Here is a 16312-nt window from a genome sequence, read left to right on the forward strand (position 1 = left end):
AAAGTTCTTCCTGATGTTTACTTGGAATCTTCTTATTTGTAATTTGAATCCATTGGTTCAGCTCCTACCTCCTGGAGCAGCAGAAAACAAGCATTGCTCCATCGTCCATGTGACAGCCCTTTAGATATTTGAAGATGGCTATCATATCACTTCTCGGCCTTCTCTTCTCCAGGCTAAACTTACCCAACTCCTTCAACCATTCCTCCTAAGGCTTTATTTCCACTTGCAGGTGTCTGGCCTGCCCAGGTGAGTTCTACTCCATCATGCCCCTCCCCCTTTGATCTCTGACCAGGAACTGTGTCTCTGGAGTCTCTATATCCTGTTCTCTGAAGCAGGTTGGCTCCCAGCCGTGTAACTGACTCTGCACACCCACAGGGTGTGACTGTGTTTCAACATACCTGCAATGGGGGCCAGAAAGTAGATTGAACTGGCACGGAGCTTAATTCTCTTGTTCCCTGCAAAAGCAGCAATGTAGGAATTGAGCCGCCAACATTTTTACTGCCCTGCTCCTGCAAAGAAAACCTAGCAGGTGTAGCTTTTCTAGACATAAGGATATACACAGAGATAGGGAAAGCTCTCTCTGTTACATTTCTGCTTTCCAGGCTGTTAAAGGCGCAGGGGAGCAGACCTTGAAAACATTTTTTAAAACTGTTCCTCGTAAGGCTTGGTTTCCAGACTCTTGATAATCTCTGTACACTTCAGCTTGTCAATACCCTCCTTAAATTGGACACAGTATTACAGGTGTGGTCTGACCGAGGCAGAATAGAGCGGCACTATTACGTTCCTTGATCTGGACATTTGTTGATGCAGCCTTGGATTGCATTAGCTTTTTTTGCTGCTGTATCGCACAGTTAAGCTTGTGCTCTTCATTAAGATCCTGATATGCCCTCCATTCCACTCCCCTTGCCCACCCACAGCAATTCCAAAAATGAACAACAGATTTTATAACCAATACTTTATTTAAAACATTTCTATACCACCTCCCACATCAAGTCTCAAGGTGGTGTACAATAATATTAAAATACATATCAAAACATTAAAATGTGGGAAGAAAACGCAACTGAAAATCTAGGGTAGCTTTATTCTGAAACCAAAACAGCACCAGAATCCTGGGTGCTGGTTTTTAAGATGTACAAAGTAATGAGGTTTAGGCATATTTTCTGCTCTCTGAAGGCAGGTGGTTTAATAGTACGGGTGCCACCACTGAAAAGACTCTCCCTCCAGCGGCTGCAAACTGTAGCTCCATAGGCTGCAGCCCAACAGGAAGAGCCTCAGGGATCCTAGTACCAAGTTGCTTAGGGCAGTATAAGTCATTACCAAAATCCTTAAAAGCCTGGCCCAGCAGCTTGTTTGCAGTCAGTGCAACTCCTTAGATTAGTGTAACATGTGCATGTTGCCCCAGCCTGTAGCCTAGCAGCTGCATTTCATACCAGCTGCAGCTTCTACAATAGCCTTCAGGGCAGCTCCCTATAGTGTGTGTTAAAACAGTCCAGCCTTGAGGTTACCAATGCAGGGGTCACAGTGGCCAAGCCATCCCTGTCCAAGACCAGGCACAACTTGCTTATTTACCTAATAATTCCCTTCCATTTACTTTATATATTAAAAAACCAGAACAACCCCTTTCCAAATATTCTATTTCAGCCCTCCAGATGTGCTGGACATCCTACTCCCATCAGCCCTAGCCAGCATGGGTATCAACACATGTGCCTGGCATATTGAACACCACATGTACCCCTAAGGCAGGCATGGCCAAACTTGGCCCTCCAGCTGTTTTGGGACTACAATTTCCATCATCCCTGACCACTGGTACTGTTAGCTAGGGATTATGGGAGTTGTAGTCCCAAAACAGCTGGAGTGCTACCTTTGCTCTAACCAGTTCTGAAGGATTTCCCCAGCAACAAGAAGCTAACAATAGTTTGGCACCAATTCCTCTAGCACAGGTCTGTTAGAATTGCTGGAAAGCTATCAAGCCCTGGAGCCTTTGCAGTTCCTCATCTTCAGAAAGACTTAAGAACCTAACAAAGGAAGGGAAAGGGAACTATAAGCAGTGAAGGAATTGGGAAGCAAACGGGTGAGCGCCATATGGACATTAGGATGACACAGAATCACAGAATTGTAAAGTTGGGACCCTGAGGATCAACTAGTCCAGGCACCCCCAAACTGTGGCCCTCCAGATGTTTTGGCCTACAACTCCCATGATCCCTAGATAATAGGACCAGTGGTCAGGGATGATGGGAATTGTAGTCTAAAACATCTGGAGGGCCGAAGTTTGGGGACGCCTGATCGAGTCCAACCGCCTGCAATGCAGGAATATGCAGCTGTCCCATACGGGGATCAAACATGGAACCTTGGCATTATCCGCACCAAGCTATTAGCAGCTGTGTCACCCATGGTATCATTTATTTTTGGCTGGAAGTAAGCATAGCTGGTGCAGCTTTGTACCAGGGAAGGAAGGTTGCCATTGCCATTCTGACACCAACTCCTGGAGAACGAAAAGGGGTAGGGGGAGGAAAATGGAGCAGAGGGACAAGCGTGAAAGGAAGCCACCCCCCTTAGCTGGCAATCTGGGTCAGGGGCTGGAACAGTGCAAGGATCAATCAGCTGCAGCGGCCCAAATCTAGGGGCAGGCACACCATCCCTCAGTGGCACACAAACCCAGCTACACCTCTTCTCCCAGGATTGGAAGCCATCACCCCCTACTGGCGCAAGGAGGAATGAAGCAGGTAGGAAACTGAGCATGCCCCACAGAATGTGGGGAGGCTGAACTGGCATGAACACTGGCAGCAGGAGGAGCTTGTGATGGGCTTGTCCTATGAGAGGGAGTCTTTGGGGGACAGGAATTGGGAGTCAGACCAGGCTCCCACCCTCTGAGGCCCAACAAGAAGATTTCAGCAAAGGTTTCAGAGAGGCTACAGTACTTGCTTTTAGATATAGAAAGAAGCATATTTAATTGGTTGATTCTTTTTTTGCAAGTGGGACAGCCTTGGGATAGGTGTGGTGAACAGAAGGCAAAAACTATTGCCTGCTTTGGGTTGCCCACTTATATCCCCATGAGTTGATTGAGAAAGGCATCGGGGGGGGGGGGTTAAACTCCGCAGCGCACTGTTGACACAACCACAATGTCACATGGGAGACTCCGAATGAGAGAAGAGGAAAAGATAAAATTATGGCCCAAGCAAATGTAGGGTCCAAAAATACAAATAAGGGTAGAGGTATATAGGAACTCAGGATGCTCCCATGAAGATGAATGTTTTAAAAAGCTCCAATTGATGTTGGAAGAGTCAAGACAGGGAAAAGAAAGTGCTTCTTCACAAACTGCAGTTCTTAAACGAGGGCATTTGCTCCCAAAATATGTAGTGACAACCCCCCCCCCAACTTGGATGTCTTTAAAAGGCAAATTCATGGTAGATAAGGCTATGAACCACTATGGCTAGGTTGTCCCTCCACTGTCAGAAGCAGTATAAATCTGAATATCATTTGGCGCAAACCTCAGATGAGGAGAGCCCTCAGGTCCTGCTTGTGAGCGTCCCATAGGGCTCTGGTTAGCCACTGTGAGAACAAAATGCTGGAATATAATAGGCCTTTGGCCCAACCCAGCAGGGCTCTTTTTATGACCCACTGCAACAAATTTGTTCCTTGGAGGCAAGTTGTGACCTGTGGGAAGGACTCAGGTTCTTTGCAAAGCCCAAGATATCCAACCAAGTGCAAATACAGTGCTCTAGACTACTTTTTTAATGTCTCTTTTCAGGGTAAAATTTGGCTGCCTCATCTTCCTGCCGTCGAGCCCGGAGACCACTGGAGAGTGCTTAAATAAAGTTAGGAGAGGAGAGCAAGTGCAAACATGGCAGATTCCAGAGTGCCGCTTGTAATTTCGCTTCCAACAAGTCCCGTAAAGGCACTGCTTTGCTTCACAGTTTGCAGGAGGCCTGTGCCACTTTCGAATTGGTCCTCCTGTTCAAGGCCTTGCAAATAAAGGTTCCTGCTTCCAGAAGTTTCGTGAGGTCCACACCCTTCATAGGGAAGAAGAAAAGAGACACAGCTGCTTACTTGTACATACAAAGCTGCATTAAATGACATCAGATCATTTGTCCTTCTAGTCTAGTACTGCCTGCTCTTTTGACTGTCAGCTGCTGTCCATAGATTCAGACACTCGTCTTTCCAGCCCAGTAAGGTCTTCCCACTTACTTTCTTTTTTTTTTTTTAAAAAGGGGAGATGCAGAGAATTAAACCAAAGACCTTCTACACCCCAAAACGTGCTCTTCCTCAAGAGGTCACATCCGCACCATGAATTTAAAGTACTCCTATACCGTGTTAACAACCATGGCTTCCGTCAAAGTATCCCGGGAACTGTAGTTTGTTAACAGAGCTCATTATGAGACCCCTATTTTCCCCCCAAAAATACAATTCCTAGAGTTCCCTGGCAAGACGGGTTGGTTGTTAAACCACTCTGAGAATTGCATCTGTAAGGGTCTCCTGACAACTATGCACACCCCTAACAAAATTCACTTCCCAGGATTTATTTTTTATTTTGGGGGGGGGGTAGACTTAAAAGTGGCATAGGAGTGCTTTAAATGGATGGTATGAAGGTGACCAAAGACACAGCCCTTACTCAGAAGAATATAATTTTGAGGCAGTTGAAAACTTCAGACAACCTGTTTCTACCAACACATATACAACTTTACACACAGTGGCAGATAAAGCTCGGCTGGATGCTCTAGTTAGGAGAGACATCAAGTACAATCGCAGCTGATCAGCCAATGAGGGCAACAGACACCCATCTCTATCAAAGCAAAATAAAGACAAGCGTGCCTTGTACTAACTCCCAAAGCCAAGACAAGTGTGTCCCCCTCCTATGACTAAGTACTTACAGTGTGGATGCCAAGACCATTGAGCATGTACACCATGTCTTCCGTGGCCACATTCCCAGATGCTCCTTGGGCATAGGGGCAGCCACCAAGGCCAGCGACTGAGGAATCAACCACATTCACACCCATCTGCAAACAGAAGCAGAGCCGTTCTAAGGAAAAGTCCTGCCTGGTCCGTCCAGTGAAATAGCAACTTATGGGCTGATTAACTAGACCAGGGATGTGGAACCGGTGGCCCTTTTGATGTGGGCGGTTCCTAGCTCTCATCAGCCCCAGCCAGCATGGCCAGTGGCCAGGGATGAGGGGAGCTGTGAACCAACAACTGGGAAATCCACAGGTTTCCCATCGCTGAATTAGACTGAAAATCCAAGTAAGGGGTTCTGCCAACCTTATCTTTTGAAAAAAACAAAACAAAAAACAGGCCGCCGCCCCTTTCTTCCAGGGTATCAGAAATTCTTTTATGATTTGGGGAAGGTGGATGTATGCTGGAGACGCTCCTAAGAGCATTCCTTCTGTGTGGATCCTGTTTTATATGTAGTCCGAATGCCTTTTGTGGGGCCAAAACATGCCCCAGGGACCCTTTTACCCATTCCAGGTCACTGAGCTCTTTGGAGAGTCACTGTTAGTGGTCGCCCATGGCTCAGATGCACGGCTTATATGTGCCAGGAGCTGTGCATTCAGAGGACCCGATTTTATAGAACTTCCTTCCAGCTGAGGTCAGACAGGTCCCCTCTTTGTTCCTACTTCCTACTGAAGACTGTTTTTAATTCCAGAAGGCATTTTACTCTAATCTTTTGTTTGTTTCAATTGATTTTTATCTGCACTGTACTGGGTTTCTTGTACATGGCTTACAGGCAATTCTAATTGTTGTTGTTTAGTCGTGTCCGACTCTTCGTGAATTCTAAGTAAGCGATACATAAACTGTCAAAATAAATAGATGATCTCTATCCCAGGCAAGATTGGCCAATGACCAGGGCTTGTTCGTGGCTAGCGTGTGGATTGGATGGGTGGATTTGCGCCACCCATTTTAGTGAATTATTATGTCTTGAGCTATGAAAACAGCGAGGAAGTCACCTGAAGCGCTACCAGCGTGTTGGCGAGTGCCTGCCCATAAGTGTCATGGCAGTGAACAGCCAGTGCTCCAAGAGGCACCTCCTTCATGACAGCAGACAGCATGTCCTTCATGTTGCCGGGGGTCCCAACCCCGATGGTATCGCCAAGGGAAATCTCATAGCACCCCATGGCATACATTTTCTTTGAAACCTGCAGCAGAGAACAGAACAGTTACAGAATTTCCAACACACAAAGCTGCCTGACACCAAGTCAGACCACCGGCCCGTCTAGCTCAGTGTTGTTTAGAGCAGAGTTTCCCATACTTAGGTCTCCAGCTGTTTTTGGACTACAACTCCCATCATCCCTGATCACAGGTCCTACTAGGTAGGGATGATGGGAGTTGTAGTCCAAAAGCAGCTGGAGATCCACGTTTGGGAAACCCTGGTTGAGATTGAGTGGCAGTGGCTCTACAGGATCTCAGACAGGGTCGTCCCCAGACCTACTTGGAGAGGGTAGGGACTGAACCTGTGACTTTCTGCGCAGCTCTACTACTGCCCTTCCTATGCAAACCTACCATTTAAAGTTTGAGCTACACAATGTAAAGAGCACAGGGACAATGCAAAAAGCAGGAGCCTCTGGCTGAGTTCCACCCTCCCTTTGCATAACCTATACTTCTGTTTACCCCATGTCCCAATATTACAGTGTGTGTTTTCCTGCTCTTCGCATTCTTGGCTGCTGCTGGTGAGGATAAGGGGTGCACAGGGAATACATGCAGCTGCCTTTTACCAAGTCAACCCATTATTTCACCTGGCCCAGTACTGGGCTCTTCCCATCCCTGTACCCATTTGGGGTGGCAGCCCTATGCTCGTTGCAAAGTGCAATTTCACCTCAAAAAAGGCGCCTTTTGCTTTTTCCACCTGTGCAATGAAAACTGAAACAACGGCAGCTGCAACACGCAGTGCTGATGTGCGACCCTTTACTGACTGGGGTTACCAAGAATATCCAAGACAGAAGGCCACCCCCACCGCCCACAAATGCCTTTCAGTATTGATGCTGGGTGCACAATGGATGCCACACCTTCCAACTGCAACATATACTCACTTCTGCTACTTTAGCCGGAGCAATCTTGCCTTCATATGGGCAGCCAAGGACACAGGAGACATACCTGCACGCAGGGGGGGGGGGGAACACAGGTATTATTATACCTAATACTGTACATGCAGGAGTTTCAAATGGCTTTTACACAACCAGAACGGCAGCCTCAGGCTACTGGCCTCACACGTGACCTATAAATCATTTGCAGAATGAAAATAGCATTGGCGTGCTCCTAGGGATTTACGGCCAAGCCTGTGGTATGAAAACCTCACCGCAGCCTGTTTATATACACCAGAATCTTCACTCCATCACATAAAATGTGAAGAGCTCCCTCACCCACCTACTGGGGAGCGGCAGCTACTTCCTCACGTACATGAAAGACAGCAACCGATGGCTACCCCCAGTTATGACTTATCAGGACCATGTTATGGAAAGCTCCTTCCTTCAGGCCATCTCAGAGATGATCCAGTATTTTGGTTCTGCAATCCCTCTCCCAAACTTCACCGGCACATTTGTAAATGTAAATGCAACAATAATAAATAAATCACGGTAGATCAGCAGATAGAGAAGATCGTTCAACAACTCAGTTAGCACATGGCTCTAAAGCTCACCCTCGGACCGGGATGCTGGTTTCTCTAGCTGCACTCAGGACGTCACTGAATCTGTTCAGGCTCTCCTCAATGGAACAGTTGATGTTCTTCTTTGTGAAAAGTTCTGATGCTGCCCCGAAGATTGACACCTCCTTAGCTCCTGCTGCCACCTGTCAATACAGGGAATATGCCCTATATATCACTCCCTCTGATAAGTGAACTCAGGTGGTGGTGCGTGACAGCAATTTAATTGTTAATTGTGGTGACTGCAAGCAATCTTGATTTTCTGCTTATCTTTTAATGCAGGGGTCGCCAACCTTTTCGGATTGGGGTCACTTTTCGAATGTTGAGAAGCGCTGTGGGGGGCCAGTCACAAAATGGCTAGGGGCAGCGTGGCATAACACAAAATTAGTTAACTGGACTTTTCCATGTATAAGACTGTGTTTTTTCTTTAAAAATCATGCTTAAAAGTGGGGGTCGTCTTATACATGGGTAGTGCATAGGGTGGATGTTTGATTGGTTGCTGCCGCGGCTGTAAATCACTAATAATAATAATAATAATTATATATTATTATTATTATTATTATTTATACCCCGCCCATCTGGTTGAGTTTCCCCAGCCACTCTGGGCAGCTTCCAACAGAGCAGAACATTAAAATGCAATAATCTATTAAACATTAAAAGCTTCCCTAAACAGGGCTGCCTTCAGATGTCTTCTGAAAGTCTGGTAGTTGTTTTTCTCTTTGACATCTGGTGGGAGGGCGTTCCACAGGGCGGGTGCCACTACTAAGAAGGCCCTCTGGTTCTACTGTGCATGTTATTGGTTGCTGCGTCAATGGGCGGTGTTGATTGGCTGACACCCTGGCAGCTGGGTGGGCGATTGGCAGCTTCTGCCGGCGATGGGACAGACGGGAGGCTGATTTTGCATCATGTGGGGGTGAGCAAATTTAGGCAATCCCTCCCGAAAAGAAAGCTCAACAACCCTGGGCAATCCTCCACAAAAAAAGCTCAACAACTCTGAGCCATCTACCCCCTTATTCTAAAATTTGAGGGGTAGTCTTATACACAGGGGCGTCTTATAGATGGAAAAGTATGGTACCTCCCCAACAACCTCATGCTAACCATGGGAAGTCAGCTATGTCCGGCTACTCCTGGTTGTGGAGATCACATAATATTGATTCTACACGTATAAATGATGTTGCTGTGTAATAACAGGAGGGATTTCACGGCACCAGGTGGCAACATCACACTCGCTTTCATTCCACAGAAATTGATTAGAAGGTACCTGAACATTTCCCCCAAAAAACTTTCTTCCTATGAGGAATAGAGACTGGGTTGTTTTGTTTTTTTGAAAAAAGCTTAGAGTCTGGGACACCTGCCTGGGGCAGCAGTGAACGCCTTTGCAAGGTGCAGGGTAGGGGACCTCTGTTTTAGAGGGGTGGATCTGATTTATTATACGTATTATTGGCACTAACATTTTAGGTTGTGTTTATTCTTCTTTTCACTCATTTTAAAAGTTACTATTTGTAAGTCACCCTGATTTCACCTTTCTGGAAAAAAATGACTAATCAATACAATCAATAAATAAATAATGTACAAAAACCGTACCAAAATGGGCCTAGTTGACCCGATTTAAGGCTACATTCAGCTAATTAAGATTCCTGTGATGCTGGAGAGACTTTTCCCAGCATGGCCTACAGGTTTTTACATATACAAGCACCTTCACTGAGTTCAATTCGGCCGGGGGGGGGGGGGGAGAAGATGTGCCTCCTCTATTTAAATATATGAGCTGCCTGTCCAGGTCAGGTCCACCATACCTGTAATAGGATATGGAATTACATTCATAGTTGTGTATTTCTCACTTTAAAGATCTCTACTAAAGCCATGACCTCAGAGCTTCTGCACTGCCATCTTCCTTACCGCTGCTTGGAAGCCTTTGAGGTTGGGAGTCAAAACAGGGTAGCTGATCCCAGGAACCTTCCGAATCCCTTGCATGACTTCAGTATGATCAGCCATCTAAGTTGCAAAACGAAGAACATAAAAGACAGGATTTTAATTTTCCACTGGTAAAGAGGGGAGCACCTTAACGCTTCCAAACCCTTGCAGATCAAAATGAGAAAAAGAAATAGGGTTGTTAGGCGACAGATGAAAAGTATTTTTATAATGTTGGCATATTCAAGACAGACTTTCCCCAATGAAAAGCAGGTTCCTCTTACAAGCTCCACTTCCATTATTAGCTGGTTTTTAAAGAGGGACTCTAGCTTTCCGAACAACGTTTTACAATAACAGGCGGCTTTGAGAATGATGCTCAGTAATCTACGAAGGTCAGAAACTTTTTATAACAGAAACAACCCCTCTGCATGCTGCTGTGTTAAATTGCTGCATAGCCACATTACGCTTAGCAGCCCTGGGGAGGGGGGGGGGAAGTCCTGAGAATCAGAGTGTGGCTCCCAGCTTCCCAGACCTGCACTAAACTATGGTTTGGAATTACCTATATGCAAATGCAACCTATGAAAGGAGACACAGTAATTTATCTAAGCCACCCAGCAAGGTTACGGGAGAAGCAGGGACCTGCTCTCTTCACTGCGTCAGCAACGTGAATTTGAGGCTCACCCATACTGACCTGAGGAACCCATTTGGGAGACACAAAACTGGTAGCTTCTATGACCGAAAGACCCGTTTCCGACAGCAGGTTGATTAAGTCAATTTTCACATGGGTGGGGACGATATTCTACAAAAAGAGAGAAACACATTTCCCACTTATAGCAATTCCACAATCCCTTCCAGAAAGTCTAATCAAACCCTTCCCTGGAGTAGAACAAAAGTGGGAAGGGATGGGGAAGGCCACTGAGGTGGAGGATCACAAACTGGAAGGCAAGAAGGATGCCTCTTATTGGAGACAAGGGAGTGGAAATGGCTGGGATCTTTATACAATGGTCTTGGGTTGTTGTTTTTTACAGATAGATGAATTACCACAACCTTTTTTTGCATTTCTTTAATTTTTATACTGCATCTGACCTTGAGCTTTTGAGACTGGAGAAGACTAAAAATCTCTTAATATAATAAACAATAAATGCATAAGAACCGGCCACGCTGACCTCAGTGGAGCTTACGTTGTTAGTCAATTTTGCATCACTGTGAGCTTTGCGCACCAAACAGCCTGCCAGAGGGACAAAGATTTCCTGTTTTGCAACCTGGTAACGGTGGACAGACTTTGCAATGGGTAAACATTCACGTCAGGCCTTAAACAAACTTGCTGGCTCTGACTTTGTGTATTTGGAGAGATTTCTCTCTCTCTCTCCAGAGTTACCGTAGGTCAGAACTTGTACTATTTTACCTAGTTGGCTACCTGCAATGATTAAATAGCTTTAGAAGGGGATCAGAGAAATTCAGGGAGGACAAGTGGTCTATCAATGGCTGCTAGTCAAGATGCCAACAGGCAACCTCCCAGTTTAGAAGCATTATGCCTCTGAATACCAGTTGCTATGAAGCAACAGCAGCAGGAGAGGCCCATTACTCTCATGTGGGCTTCTCAGGTACATTGTGTTGGCGACTTGGGAATCCAGGTGTGGGGCTAGAAAGACCACTGGCCTGATGGGGACGTATTCTTGGTATTCCAACATGATTTTTCATTATGCCTTTATGAAGTCAGTATCTCCATGGGGTGCAGGTTAAGACTGCTAAAATCCCCCAATGGAACTTCCAAGATATGGTTCACGGGCATAAACAAAACCATACACATCCTACAAGCTGCAAAGGCTCCCACTGAAGCCAGAGTTAGCCAGGACAATTCTGACTCCATGCCTGGCTCTTGTAGCTTCTCATCCTAGTACAGAAATCCTTCAATATTTCTGAATTATGCCATTTCAAGGCAAGAGCTGGTAAAATGTAGTGGCTAAGAAGCTAAGCTTGCTATGAACCAGGAAGTGCCCAGTTCAAATCTTGCCTCTGCTATGGAAGGAGTTTAGGGCAAACTATTCTCTGAGCCTCAATGTCTCATCTGCAATATGGGTATAACACCACTGACCTACCTTACATGTTTAGAACAAAAATAAGGTATGCAAAAGCATTTTAAGCAAAGAAAGAGGAACATAAATACTAAATGTTATTGTCAGCATCACTCATTAGGGTGCCAGTCTCCTGATCACAATGCCACCTTAAATCCTTAAAAATGAAAACTATCAAGGTCTGCATAATGCTTAGTGCTTTTCAACCTGCAAACATTGTACATACTACTGTGCATGCCCATATGAATCTGATGAAATGCAACAAAGATCACAAAATGTTAGATTAGAGCATGTTATGAAATGTTATCTCTCAAGGTGCTCCTTATGATGGTTCATGGCATCTTTGCATCAGCTGCGCAATAGGTTGTATCCATTTCACAGGCCGATTTAATTTATATAAGCTGCTGCATTGAAATGAACAAATGAGAAATTGAGCAGTAGAGACTGCAGTTTGCCCAGGCTGAAGTCTCTGAGGTGAGTCCCAGGGGATCAGCAAGCTTTTTCAGCCGTGGGCCGGTCCACCATCCCTCAGACCATGTGGTGGGCTGGACTGTATTTTGAAGGGCAAAAAATGAACGAATTCCTATGCCCCACAAATAACCCAGAGATGCATTTTAAATAAAAGGACACATTCTACTCATGTAAAAACATGCTGATTCCTGGACCATCCACGGGCCGGATTGAGAAGGCGATTGGGCCGCATACGGCCCATGGGCCTTAGGTTGCCTACCCCAATGTGACTCACCAGCCTGGATTGATGCATTTCTAGTGATCAATACACAGGAATTGCCAGAAACAGACCAAGTAAGGCAAAAGGGTGAGGATGGAATTTTTGAGCTGTGACCCATGTTCTAGTTGGCAGCAAAATTAAAACTGTGCAGATGTGGAAAGAGCAGGTTCATGAGAACAAACTACTGTAAGTTTCAGGAACAAGACAAATAGCTTATCAGGAGTCATTTACCTTTTCATTTTGCAAGCCATCTCTTGGACCGACCTCAACTATTTTCACATATTTGGGAAGCGTACCAGCTGCTGTTGAGCTGAGCTGTAGAGGGGAGGAGAGAAATGATATATTTATTTATTTACAACTGGGATGAACAATACATTTTCACAATGTTCTTATCAGTCAACATGCCTAATGAATAATTAATGAAAAGACATACGGAAGTCCATGTTGGTACAATACATAGCTAAACTAAAGGATTTGCTTCCATAAGATGTAGTGATGGTCCCCGATTTGGATGTCTTTAAATGGGGTTCAGGACAGGACATATTCATAAGAGGTTAAAACCAATTCACGGAGGGCAAAACCCAAAATATAGAGTAGATTCAACTAAGTTTGACATCTGTCCTAGCATTTTTGGAAGGGTGGGCAGAATGTAGACAATGATCTACTGGTAGATCTCTGGGAGATTTACAGTAGATCAACAAGGACTCCCAATTGTTTCAGAACAGCAACAACAAAATGTCACCCCTCACATTGGGGGGGGGGGAAATCCTAATAGCCTGAAATGAATAAAGCTTAAAGTGGAATGGATTTGTGCGTGGAAGGACTATAAGGCCACCTCCAAATGATTCCTCATGCCTCACAGCACTTTATTCATGTATTTCCCCAGAGACCCCTGGGGAAGTGCATCATTAAAAACAACAACTATATCCCTGTATATACATACACCCGTAAAACATGTTCTTATTCGGTGATTCAAAAGTTAGCAGAAACCTTTGGAACTGATCTTTGGTTTTCTGGAGAATTTGTAAACGAAACGGACCTCTACCATTCTCCGCCAAAGGTGCAATTGTTCCTCTTGAGCCAGTCTCAATCTGCGAGTCTTTGCAAGTGTTTGTTTATCTTGCACACTGGGCTGCAGCTGGTGGAGCCCGGGAAGTTGCAGTGCAACAACTAATCTGAAACGTGCGCTCCCCACTCGCCCTACAAGCAGCCTGTCTGGGGCCGATGTAGAAAACATCTGGAGGTGGCCCCTGCCGTTCGCAGGCCACCCCATAGCAACTGCCAGGGCAGCTTAGGGACACCCCCTCCCCACGGAGAGCCGCCACAACCGCAGCTCCCGAAGCAGCAGCAGCAACGTCCCACTTCCCAACCTGGACCCGCCCCAGCTCTGCTCTCCTGCTCACCGGCCGCAGCGAAGCCACCAGCCGCGGCAGCGCCCGCTTGGCCGCCACCATGTCGCCGCTTCTTCCCCTTCTCCAGCGAGAGTCCGCGACTGGAATCGGGTCACGTGACGGCGGGAGGGCTTTGTTCCTCCACGTGACCCGCTTCCCTTGATGCGCGTGCGGCGGAGTGGGCGGCGCTGGCGCGTTCGCCTTCCTAGGAATGCGGGCAAGGCTTCACCTGGTGAATCTCTGCCTGTCCGCTTGGGGAAAAGTGGCCGAGAATGGGAGACCCCGCCACGGGAGGGTGGCGGTTTATTTTATGCTATTTGCGCCTGAGCATGTGCAGAGTGCCTCCCTCGCCCCTGGCGGAGTAGCAGGCGTTGCCCCTGGGAGGCTTTCAAGAAGGAAATAGGTGCTACACCTGAAGACCGGCTACAACTGTTAGAGCTCTGTGCCGGATTTACCTATAAGCTAAACAAGCTGTAGCTTAGGGCCCCACTCTCTTGGGGCCCCAAAAATATTAAAAGGGAAAAAACAACTGGATGTGCATTTTTATCTTATGTACATGTACATAAGATAAAAATAAAATAAAATAAAACCTACATACAGCAACAGTGTTTTGTGTTGTGTAGGCTCCTATTTGTTATGTGCAAATGGCTTAAATACCTATTAGGTCTATAAATTACCATATAGCACATATTCAACACAAAAAACAGCAACAATTAGTTGTTGACAAAGGACAGCCGGACATATAAAGGGCCCCATTACCTTCAGTAGCTTAGGGCCTCATCACACCTAAATCCGGCTCTTTGTATGTATAAAATGACACCAGACCCATACTGTACAAGCATACCGGTAACAACTAACATGGACTGTTTTTGACAAAGGTAAGCATGACACACAAGCAACATGGACAGGATACCGCGCCATAAAAGAATTCCCTATCAGATTTTCATATTTTTGCATATTTGAGGTTACAGGTAGGTAGCCGTGTTGGTCTGGGTCGAAGTAAAATAAAAAAATTCCTTCAGTAGCACCTTAAAGACCAACTAAGTTTTTATTTTGGTATGAGCTTTCGTGTGCATGCACCAACACGGCTACCTACCTGTAACCAGAACTATGGAAGGCACCACATTGAGCCGCATGAAATGGAAGTCCATCGGGGGACTTCTATTTCACTGTATCTGAAGAAGTGTGCATGCACACGAAAGCTCATACCAAAATAAAAACTTAGTTGGTCTTTAAGGTGCTACTGAAGGAATTTTTTTATTTTGCATATTTGAGGTATGCTTGAACCTTAACATCCGAAACAAATCCCTCACCTTCAAAGCTCTTCCTGGTCAAGCCTGATTTCCTGTTATTTCTCTGCCCCATAACTTTTCCACCTCTTAGCATTAGTCACATGGCTACTATGAAGTTTCCTGCTAACAATCTGAGCTTCTGCACAATAGGGACGGCAGCCCTACATGGCTTTTGACCACTCTCAACTGCTGCTGCTCGTACCTGAAAATCCCTTCCAAATACCTGATGCCACCTTAATGCCCTGCTTTGTGTTCTTCACAACTTACTAAGAGGCTGAAGAAAGCAATGTAATGACACATAATCAATTGGATCTCATTTTGCTTGCTACACTTATCAGCCTAACAGATTTATAGGTAAAGGGGCCCCTGACCATCAGGTCCAGTCATGTCCGACTCTGGGGTTGCGGCGCTCATCTCGCTCTATAGGCCGAGGGAGCCAGCATTTGTCCGCAGACATGCGTGTGGCCAGCATGACAAAGCTGCTTCTGGCGAACCAGAGCAGCGCGCGGAAACGCTGTTTACCTTCCCGCCGGAGCGGTCCCTATTTATCTACTTGCACTTTGATGTGCTTTCGAACTGCTAGGTGGGCAGGAGCTGGGACCGAGCAACGGGAGCTCACCCCGTTGCAGGGATTCGAACCGCCGACCTTCTGTTCAGCAAGCCCTAGACTCTATGGTTTAACCCACAGTGCCACCTGGGTCCCTAACATATTTATAGTCGCCTTAAAAAAAACCCAACCTATACAGTATGGTACTATGCATCCTTCTTCAGGTGTTCCCGAATGGAGATACAAGAGATAACCGTGGTTTTTTCTAATAGCTGAAACAACTTATTACACATACTATTTGTACCTATTTTTGAAAAGTATACCTGTCCCATCAGGCTTCCTCTTCGCAAAGGTCCCATTTTTGCACTCTGGTGTCTCCTGCTCACACAGGGGTTTGACTTAGCTTGGCCTGCACGGGTGACTTGCAGCACTGCCCTATGTGCATTTATACCACTAAAGCAACAGAAGCCTGTGGCTCTGAGATAAGAGCTATTTGTTTTGGCCCTAAAACTGCCAATTTGATTTACTTTAGATATTCCCTTCACCCAAGGGTCTATGGAATGAAGCAGAAAGGTGTGTTACTATTCTGCTCCCTCCCACCAAAGTTCACAATGCTTGCAACCCAGTGCCAAGAGAGTTTGTATGCCCAGTATATACTCAGCATTTTAGCATCATGGATTTTTTCTCAGTATGTTGCAAGGAATGATCAATGCCAAAAGATATTTGCCAATGTCCCCAAGCC

General features: G+C 45.9%; 1 protein-coding gene across 3 annotated transcripts; it reads right to left on the bottom strand.

Moving 5' to 3' along the window:
* Nucleotides 1–940: 940 nt before the first annotated feature.
* HMGCL (3-hydroxy-3-methylglutaryl-CoA lyase) lies at nucleotides 941–16024 on the bottom strand. Of its 3 annotated transcripts, none has more exons than XM_035119394.3 (9): nucleotides 15894–16024; nucleotides 12572–12655; nucleotides 10227–10334; nucleotides 9524–9619; nucleotides 7625–7773; nucleotides 7020–7083; nucleotides 5940–6128; nucleotides 4869–4994; nucleotides 941–4010 (listed from the first exon to the last, which is right to left on the bottom strand). In XM_035119394.3, exons 1-9 carry the CDS (start codon nucleotides 15927–15929, stop codon nucleotides 3909–3911), a joined length of 954 nt encoding a protein of 317 aa, XP_034975285.2. In that variant the 5' UTR covers nucleotides 15930–16024; the 3' UTR covers nucleotides 941–3908. The 3 variants fall into 3 exon arrangements, with proteins under 3 accessions (XP_034975285.2, XP_034975284.2, XP_088527225.1); XM_035119393.3 differs by lacking the exon at nucleotides 15894–16024 and adding an exon at nucleotides 13744–13840; XM_088671099.1 differs by lacking the exon at nucleotides 15894–16024 and adding an exon at nucleotides 13380–13840.
* Nucleotides 16025–16312: the final 288 nt, after the last annotated feature.

This window comes from Zootoca vivipara, chromosome 6, assembly GCF_965207765.1.
Source record: "Zootoca vivipara chromosome 6, rZooViv2.hap1.1, whole genome shotgun sequence".
In the NCBI taxonomy this organism is placed as follows: Eukaryota; Metazoa; Chordata; class Lepidosauria; order Squamata; family Lacertidae; genus Zootoca; species Zootoca vivipara.

Bases quoted from the DNA above. Each gene is read 5' to 3' on its own strand.
- HMGCL (XM_088671099.1), bottom strand. From the start codon at position 13,613: ATGGGGTGGCCTGCGAACGGCAGGGGCCACCTCCAGATGTTTTCTACA. The intron at 12,656-13,379 runs GTCCGTTTCGTT...TCCCCTCTACAG, and splicing joins TTTGGCGGAGAATGGTAGAG to CTCAGCTCAACAGCAGCTGG. The intron at 4,995-5,939 runs GTGACTTCCTCG...TTCTGTTTGCAG, and splicing joins ACACGCTGGTAGCGCTTCAG to ATGGGTGTGAATGTGGTTGA.